Genomic DNA, 9,857 nt, shown 5'->3' with positions numbered 1-9,857 from the left:
GAAGAGCCCTGGGGGAGCAGTGCTTTGGCCAAGAGATGCTGGCATGGATCTGTTTGAGTCCCACATGGATCAGTTATCCCAGGGAAGGTGGTGTGGGATAATGGGGCCTACCTGTGGTCAGTGTTGGTGGTGCTGGTCAGTCTCAGCGTGAGGCAGCAGCAGCTGGAGCGTGGTGGTCACCTCCTTGTCCTGTGGGAGAGCACAAGGGACATCAGGATACCCCAGCATGGATCACACCATCCAGCCCAGCTGCAACCTCCTGGAAAAAGAAGCCCAGGATCCACATGGCTGGGGAAATCCATCCCAAGCCCATCTCACCCTGCTCCCACCGGTGCCACTGCTCTCTTTGTCCACTTTGGAGCTGACAGAGGTTTTTGCATCCTGACAGATTGGGGAACATGGGCAGGTGACTCCTCTGTGCAGGGATGAGATCCCCAATTCCCTGCTCTCCTGCTTGCAGCCCTGTAGGCTGCTAGAGGATTTCCTAGAAGATGTTTCCATCATGGATAGAGCAAGAAAGCTGTCTTTGCCAAAAAAAAGTTGGCAATTAGTGGCCTCGCCCACTGAACAGACTCTCCAGAAGATCCCAGGAGTTTTTCCTCACAGGAAAACTTCTGGCAGCACTCAGGACACCCATGCCCCACCCGCCCCATGCCCCAACACAAGCACATCCCCTGACACTTCCATACCTGGGATGCTCAATCCCAGCTCTGCCGTGGGAAACGTGCACAGAGGGAGCCGGACACTGATGGACAAGCCGGAAAATCAGGATTATTCCTGCTCCTTCTTCCCCTCATTGCTCATTTTCTACGCCGGCTGCCCAATTATTTCCCAGGCTGGCTCTGCCCCGCGGTGCCTTTCTGCAGTGGCATGGAAGGAAGCCTGAAAATCAGAGCTGCCTCCAACAGCACCGAGGTGCCAAGGGAAACCACAGCAAGGACAAGTCTCCGGACTGTGGGCTCATCAGGATGGGGGCAAATGGGCTTTGGGCTAATGCTGGTTGCTTCAAGGTGTCCTGGAGTGTAGTTCCAGCTTTTCTTGGATGATTTGGGTTTTGGGAACTGCCCATCCTCCTGCATCCCTGCACAACATCCTTCCCAGGCAGGGTCTGGGTGCTGCTGGGTCATGACCTCTGAGTCCAAACCCTGCGTTCACTTCTTGAAGGAGAATTTCTATTGCCAAAGAGCTTGGGTTGGCAGGAAAATTGAAAAATGGGGGGGGAAAATAATCAGCTTCTACCCCAAAAGCAGCATGTCAGCCTGGATTCAGCAAAAAAAAAAACAATGCGATGACTGCAAAGCAACAGCTTTGAAGCAAAAGTGCTACAGGGGGTTGTTATTTTCTTGGCATCGGCTCCAAAATATCCTCATGCTCAGACAGGAGAGCTCCCAGGGCAGGTTTTATCCCAGCTTTTACCGTCCCCTGCACTTCTCTTCCTCCCCCAGCATCCTTCTCCTGCAGGGATGTAGGTGCTGCCACGTTCCCCAAAGCATGTCAGCTGAAAAAAGCTGAAGTCTGTCCAAATTTATCCCAGTCTGACAGAGCAGTGAATATATAGTTATATAAAATCCCTATTTCTGACATTTCTGGAAGCAAACCAGGAACAGGCCTGTTCCTTCGCTTGGGTGTAGCCTGAGATGGAAACAGCACCTTCCTGCCTGGAAGGTCTAGGTGGGAAAATGGTCCTCCAGGAGGAGCATCTTTAATCACAGACATCCCCTGGGCTGGAAGGCTCCAGGATCCTCCGTTTTCCAGTCTGATCTATCAATCCCAGCCCCACATAGAGCACTGGGAGCAGATGTTTGCAGTTGTGGAGAGCCCAGCATTTGACACCTGCCATGCTCAGCCTGCCCCAGGGATGTGGGAATGGAATACCCCAACGAGCCAGGACCAAATGCACAGATCTAGAAAGGCATTTAAAGCTGCAAACACAATTGACAAAACAGACATGCCATTTTTGAGGGTGCAGGAATTTAACCCACTTCAACAAGTGCCAGCTTTGGGATTTGATGCATGGCACGGCCCTTCCGAAACACCAAACCTGGAGAGGGGCACTGTTGGCAGCACCCAAAATGACTCCCTGGAGATGCTCCACAGCCGTGTCACCTGCCTGGGGACCACCCTGGCTCCACCACCCACTCCCCCTCCCTCTGCTCCCCCCCGCCATCCCATCACCTCAGCATTCCAGGCGTCCTCTGTCTGCTCCATCACACACAGCAGCTACAGCAGGGCACCCCACCAGGGCGGGACATTTCGGACTTCCCTCTCCCTCCCCTTCAGCAGGGGACACAAGCGAAGGATTTGTTTTCCCCGTTTCCTAAGTGCTGCCACGCGGCTGGAGGAGCATCGCTGCCGTTCCCCGGTGAGCTCACCTGTCCCGCAGGGATGAGCCGAGGCCGGGCTGGGGGCGCTGGCAGGAGGGATCCTCAGCCAGCAGCTGGGCACTTCCATCTGGGGACAGCCCCGCAGGTGCCACGCGGTGGCCGCAGAGCCCCGGACTGAGGCGGGCGCCGTGTCCTGCACCTCCTGCTCCGCCGCTCCAGCGCCTTCCCGCTGCCGTTCCTGCCATCTAGAGGGGACCTTTTCCCATTGCAAACGCGGCCCTCGAATTGTAACAAAATCCCAGGATTCAGAAGGAAAAAATAATCAGAGCCCAGCACTTGATGGCGCAGGAAGAGCCTGGATGCAGTGATTGACACCATGAACCCACGCGGGATTTTCCTTCTTGTTTAGCCAATTCCAGTACCAAGCAGTGGAAAACCCACGACAACAGGAACTGATATTTTCTAAGAAATTTAGGAAAGAGGTATCAAACTAGCCCAAGAAAGGTAAATTATCAAAATAATCATCAAATCATGGCTGTGAATGCAAGGTACTAATAGGGTGGCCCAAGGGGGGTTTCTGCTTGTTGTCTCCATAAGGTGGGAGGATGGAGATTTAGAGATGACCTGGACCAAGAGGGACAGCAGAGCAGCTGGATAAACCGGAAGGATGGGATGTGAAGAGGATGAAACCCAAAAATGGAGTGTTTAGGTACATACCTGGTCTGGTAAGATGGTTTGGGTGAGAAAATATCCTAGCCTGGCACAGCAGGGCCCAGCTGTTTGTGGGCTGTGGTTCGGGGGGAAAGCAGCTGTGACAGCTGGTCATTCCATGGAATGCAATCACAGAACAGTTTGGGGTGCAAGGAACCTGAAAACCCATCCAGTTCCAATCCCCTGCCATGGGCAGGGACACCTCCCACTGTCCCAGGCTGCTCCAAGTGCCCAGCCTGGCCTTGGACACTTCCAGCGATCCAGGGGCAGCCACAGTTTCTCTGGGAATTCCATCCCAGCCCCTCCCCACCCTCCCAGCCAGGAATTCCATCCCAGTATCCCACCCATCCCTGCCCTCTGGCAGTGAAGCCATTCCCTGTGTCCTGTCCCTCCATCCCTTGTCCCCAGTCCCTCTCCAGCTCTCCTGGAGCCCCTTCAGGCCCTGCCAGGGGCTCGGAGCTCTCCCTGGAGCCTTCTCCTCTCCAGGGGAACATTCCCAGCTCTCCACAGTTTTCACAGTGTGAGAAACCAGCCCAAGGACTCAGGATATGCCCTGCTGGAGGACATGGAAAGGCTTGGAAGTTTCATGAAAACATCGATGTTAAGGCTAAACAAAACTTGGGATATGAGGTGTGAAGGTCTCTAGGCCTCAGAACAGAGACCTGTACAGGCAACAGTTACTGGATCAGTGGATTCCCCCTAGGAAAAGGGGGAATTTATTGCTGCCTTCAAGCACATCAGCCCAACAGCTTCTCCACAGCCTTCCAGAAGGGCTCAGCTCCCAAAGAATCTGCAGGTACAAACCTGGGGGAGCACGTGCTGAGCATGCAGTGAACAGAAGCATAAGCATGACCAGGTTTTCTTTTCTTTCCTTTTAATACAAACATCCTGGGGTAAATTGGGGGTAGGAGCAGCCTAAAGGGAATGTCTTTTGGAATAAAACGGTGTGACGCTTCGGGAATGATGTGCAAAATTGAAACTCCCAAGCAGGGTCAGCTCAGGACTTCCTGGATTCTTCGGTCTTCTTGATTTCCTGCAAGATCAGGAAAGAGACTGAGGATCTGCCACTCTTTGGGAAACAACTCCTGGTTTCAGGAGTGACAGGACACCAGGAGCGACCAACAGCTCAGACCAGTTCCAGAACATCACAGGACCAAGCCCTGGGTTCACCTTTAGGGACAAGGCAAGGTTTGACTTGGAAGCTCCAGAAACAGGAATCCCCTTCTCTGCTACACAGGGATGAATGCTTATTTTGCCCCAACTCAGGATTGTGTTGGATTCATTTCCCACTCTTGGGGCACTGTTCCATCATCACTTGTACTCAATCTGTCCCTCAGCAGCTCAAAGCAGACCAGGAGTGGGATGAGGTGAGGTTTCTGTGGCTGCCTGAGGACAGAACCTCACCTGCCTGGCCCAGGAATATGAGGCAGAAAAAAAAATCCCCAAGGACTCACCTCCAGGAGCACCTCCTTCAGTTCAGAATAGGCCTTTTCTAAATCATCATTAATGATGACCAGGTCAAATAGTCCAGGCTCTTTACCTAGGGAAAGAGAGGAGGACAAACTTAAGAGGAGAATTTTTCTTCCCTGTGTCAGCTCTCGTGCACAAAGTCCTGTGGCATTTTAATATTATTTTTTAGCGTTACTGTTATTTCAGCTGCTGCTAATGAACTGCTCTGCCAACCACCCCCAAGGAACTGCAGTGGAAAAACGCAGCAGTGATCCAACTCAGCCCATGGCAAGCCCTGCCAGCGCTGCAGGAGAGCACAGATCAGATGTTCCCAAAAAAACCCAGCTCCCAAATCACCCAGGCATCCCTGCACGCAGCACTCCAAGGACTCACTGAGCTCCAGGTCCACACGGGCTGCAGTCAAACGCTTCTGTAAACTCTCCTCTGTCTCAGTCTTTCGGTCCCGTAGTCGTTTCTCCTAAACCCAAGGACAAAGACATTAAAGCAGTGAGTGTTCTGAAAGCTGCAGGCAGAAACCATCCCCATCCCCAGGCCGCTGCTGGCTGTGACCACGGGCACGTGAGAACACCCTGCAAAGGGTGAGGGGCCTCAATTACAGCCCAGTGCAAACCAGTGGCCAAACTGGGCTTGAGATCTCCTACCCAGAGTTCAGGGTCCCAGGTTTCTTTTACCTCCCTCTCATTTATTTATTTTTCCAGGTACTGCTGGAAATGAGATCTCTCTGGTGGGCTCTGGCATCTGGTGCTGCTGGCTTCCTCCTCCACAAACTCAACGAGAAACAGAGCCTGCCTGATGTACTGAGAGCAAGAGGGGAGAGTCAGGAGCTGTCCTCACGTGTCCTCATCCCCTTCTGAACCATGACAGTGATTCTACTTCCCCAAGAGTCCCACTGCAATCACTTACATAGGGTAAGACCAGAGGGGTGCAGAATTTATGGTGCTGCACAGAACCAGCCTCCCTGGGTTTAATTTTGACTGTGAAGGCAAAACTCAGCACAGCACAAAACACAACTAATGCATTTAAAGACCGGCCATGCCGCAACGGAGTCCATAACTAAGGTGTGGGAAACACTGAGGAAGGATTCAAAAACAAAAAAAAACACCAGGAACATTTATCCCTGAGAGCCAGAGGCTGGGGAGCTGGGCCGGGCAGAGATAGGCTTGGGAATGTCCTCCCCAGCTAGCACAGGGCCCTGAGGATCATGGAGGTGGCCGAGGGAAGGGGAGCCCCATGGCTGTAGAGCTGATTACCTCTAACTGCTAACGGCAAAGCAAGGCGGGCGCTCACCAGGATCTCAATGGACGGCGGCTGCACCGAGATGTAGATGGGGTTCAGCTCGGTCTTCTTGATGTTCTTCACGCCCTGGATGTCGATGTCGAGGACGCAGATCTGGTTCTGGGCCTGCACGGCCTGCACAGCTCCTTTACTGGGGACACAGCACACAGGGAAGGGCTCAGAGCGCCCGGGGGTCTTGGGGTGGCCCCCTCCAGCAGCACGGGAACCTCGCAGGGCTCCCTTGTGCCCAGACTGTGGCAGGAGAGGACAGAGCCTGCTCTGCTCTTGAGAGAGAGCTTCTCCAAGTGCCACTGCTCCGGGTGCAGCGGGGGGCTCTGTGTCCCGCTAGAGAGGCCGGCAAAGCCAGGCTGGAAGGTGTGGGAATGGATCACGTGTGACCATCCCACGGGATGGGTGGGATGGCCACGAACTCCTGCCTTGGCAGAGCTTCACCAGCTAGAGGGGAGTCCTCTGCTCGCGGCAGGAGGTTGGAACTCCGTCTTAAAGGCCCCTTCCAACCCAAAGCATCCTGGGATTCTGCGACAAACATGGATACAGCTTTCACCAAAGAGCAGAGCCACTGAGAACTCCCCTTCAGAGATCCATGGACTCCACACGCTCTCCTGAAGGACGCTGCATCTGGTCACAAGATGCATTTAATTCTCCACTTAATTTTTGAAGTGGTGGCTTTTAAATGCTGTAAAATCGATTTCTCTTCCCCAACATGGGGATTTGCCTCAAGCTTTTTAATGATTTATTATTATTATTCACTGATGAGGCTTAGGGAGCAGAAAGGACTGGTGAGAATTTCAACTCTTCTGCTAAGCATGAGGAACTCTCCATTTTATCCCACATCAGAGCAGCAACATCCGAAGGGGCTTGGAGAGATTCTGTATTTATTTTCTAGAATCCTAGACTAGTTTGGATTGCAAAGGATCTTCAAGACCATCTAAGTCCAGCCCCTCTGGCACAGGCAGGGACACCTGACCCACCTTGTCCCATACATATTCCCAGAGAATTCCGCGTGCTCGATAAATTCACCGGCATCAATTTCTTTCTGCATTTCCTCTCTGGTCACAAAGTGATAATCTGGAGAAGGGAAAATGGGAAAAAATGGACAGAAATTAACATTCTGAAGGTAAAGTTTATGGTGAAAATGACACCCATGGGTTTTTGGGGGAGAAGACACTTAAAATCTGCTTCAGACAATGCTGGCAGACTGCAGAGATTCACTTCCTGCTTCCACAGCAGTGGTCCAAACACCTGCTCAAGACATTCTGGAGTTTTCTGTGTGGCCAAAAATGCTGCTCCACCCCATTTTTCATATCCTTTCCCATTCCTGGTGCAGTGGGAACTTCTCCCTCCTTGTCTACAGGTGTGGGACACATTACAGCAGGAATGTCAGGGCCTTTCATTTGAAAGGATTTCTAATTAAAGACCAGAATGGGATGAGAGAGAGGGAGATAAAAGGGAACATCAAAACCAAGCTAACTCAAAAGGATTATTTCTCTATCTTCTGTTGAAATTACTTCCTTTCAACTTCAGAGGGAAAACTGTCATTGGAAATGAAGAACAAACCTCATTTCACTGTTTCTTAAATATGCAAATACATGAGAAAACAGCTGGGCACGAGCTATTAATACAGCTAAAACCATCTCATGAAGCAGCTGCACTTCCCAAAGCAGTGGCCATTGGAGATATCTCCCCAGAACTACCTGGAACTTTGGAAAATCAACCTCCAAGTACAGAGCAAAGTACCTAAAATGAGAGCCCAGCTTTGAAAACCTGAATTCTTTGGAGAGTCCAATGAGACAGACATGACTGCAACAGGCTCACCTTTGCCATTCACTTCTCCAGGTCTTGGCTGCCTTGTGGTATCTGCAGGGAAAAAACAAACAAACAAACAAACAAATAAAAAAAAACAGCCTTGTAAATTCTGTACATCACCCACAGGTGTTGCAGGATCAAAGAAATGCCAAGGTCTAAATGGCACATGGGTCTCTAGGAAAAAAAAAAATCTCTACCAAGAGGCAATTTGGGAAAAATAAGGTTTAGTTTGGAGTGAGATGAGAGATTCAGTTGAATCAGGAACATGGGATGACACACACAGACCCACAAAATAATTTAGATAATTTAGTTTTTTCTCTTCCTATAGGATTAAATTTTTAAACATCCAGGATTTGCTCTTTCATGGTGAAGTGAATCCAAATGTCAAAGCACAGATTTTTACTTGCAGCATGCAAAGTGTCAGGACATTAATAAACCTTTTGGTAATGGACCTAAACACACCTTACAAAGCTCAGTGGAAAAATCAAATGGCTTTTTGAAGCAGAAGTGTAGGGGGATTTTGTTACTTTCAGAATCAAGAATCTCTCAGAAGGCTTTTGTTTCCTCTCTGAGTTGTGTTTAGAGATGAAGGGAGTCACCAGACCTGGAAAGGTGCTACTCCAGACCAAGCTTAGACACACCACTCAATACCAGGAGTAAAAGGTGCCCTGAATTATTTAAACTAAATCCCCATGAGCCCACAGACAGCCTGGGACACTGACAAACCATGAAAAACCACTATTTGGGGTATAAATAGAGGTAGGCTCTGAGCTGGCACTCCCAAGCTCCTCCACAGCCCATCCCTGGATACTCACGGGAGACACTGAAGCCGAAGACGTTCTCATAATCCTTGAACAATTTCTTTAACAAAGTGCTTTTCCCTGCACCTGATGGGCCACTCAGCACCACTGGCCTTGGTCCCTGCATGACTGGGGAGAGACAGAAAAAAATGTGTCTGGTTAGAAACACCCTCGGAAACACAGCTGTGGATTCCCAGGAGTGCTCAGCCCCTCAAAATTTTTGCCCTTGGGTACAAATTCCTGCAGGAAAATCTGAAATTGTGCAAAATCACAAGCCTAGAGCCAATAAAAAGTACTGGGAATGCAGAAACACTTCTCAAGAGACTGAGGTTAAACTCATAGGATGTAACCCAAAGGAGGAGGAAACTGGGATTTAGCTGCCACTAAACTGGGATGAGTCAAGCCAGCTGTTTTTCATCACAGCTGGGTCTCACTGGGACCAAAATACAAAGGAAAACCCTCTCTAAAAGAAACAAAATCCTATTTGTGCCTGGTGGCATTTGGAATCATGGGCCAGAGGTGCAGTCCCAGCCCTTTCCCTCTCAGAGGGAGAAAGGAGCTTCAAGGAGAGTTTGCAGCTAAGACTTTGCATCACCAACCCCCAAACCCTTGGAGCAGCACCTGAACTCGGGTGCAATCACTGCCATCAACATTCTCAGGGGTTTATCCCCATATTTCCTGAAGCACCAACTCCATCTGCAGGTGTTCCAGGGCAAGAAAGAGATTCCAGAAATCAGGTCCTGGTACAGGTGAAAAAAAGGCAGCCTGGGGCCACACAGAACTTGCTGCGGTTGTTTCTTCAGCCAGAAAGAAAGAAAAAAAATGTGGTTTCATGTTCCTGTATCTCTAGAGAGGAAGAAAGGTTAATTATCCACACGGGGAAAAGAAGAAATGCTGTGTAAAGGTGCAGGGGACCCTCAGCCATCAGCAGCTTCCAAACCAGAAGTGATGATGAGAGTGGGACAAGTCAAACAAGTTCTTCCTATTTAAATACAGCCACTTTCAGCAAGCAGTAAAATCCCAGGAAAAGTGTATTTTTAGCCTCCCGGGCTGGGTGTGGCCTGGGGAGGCACCAGCCAAGAAGCAGATAATGCCTTTCATTTTAAATTAGCTCATAGCAATGTCACCCTGACCTTAGACATCACTTTTCAAAGAGCCTTAAACCAAACGCTGTCTCACCAGAGCAGCCGCGGGCTAATCGCGCCGGGCTCCCTCTCCCTGACCCCGCGTGCGTGAGCGGGACCCTCCTTAGCCCTAAATCCCTCCTCCCTAAATCCCTCCTCCCACGGGCAGCACGGCAGCCGGAGAATTACACAACATTTCCCTCCGCTCCCTGAGGATAGTTGTCCTGACCGCAGCCCATCCCCGGCTGCGAGAAGGGCCGGGACATTCATTCACAGAGGCTAAGGAGGTGAAAATACCCACGGGCAATAATCATCCATAAGGAAAT

At 50.7% G+C, this 9,857-nt stretch overlaps 1 protein-coding gene across 1 annotated transcript; it reads right to left on the bottom strand.

The window, feature by feature from the left end:
• Positions 1–3,933: 3,933 nt before the first annotated feature.
• GUK1 (guanylate kinase 1) lies at positions 3,934–8,536 on the bottom strand. The gene is made up of 7 exons (XM_062493240.1): positions 8,423–8,536; positions 7,617–7,658; positions 6,773–6,869; positions 5,793–5,931; positions 4,878–4,962; positions 4,490–4,575; positions 3,934–4,068 (listed from the first exon to the last, which is right to left on the bottom strand). The coding sequence occupies exons 1-7, from the start codon at positions 8,532–8,534 to the stop codon at positions 4,033–4,035; spliced, it is 597 nt and encodes a 198-aa protein (XP_062349224.1). The 5' UTR covers positions 8,535–8,536; the 3' UTR covers positions 3,934–4,032.
• Positions 8,537–9,857: the final 1,321 nt, after the last annotated feature.

Source organism: Cinclus cinclus, chromosome 1, assembly GCF_963662255.1.
Source record: "Cinclus cinclus chromosome 1, bCinCin1.1, whole genome shotgun sequence".
In the NCBI taxonomy this organism is placed as follows: Eukaryota; Metazoa; Chordata; class Aves; order Passeriformes; family Cinclidae; genus Cinclus; species Cinclus cinclus.
This window is presented reverse-complemented; position numbering and strand designations above follow the sequence as displayed.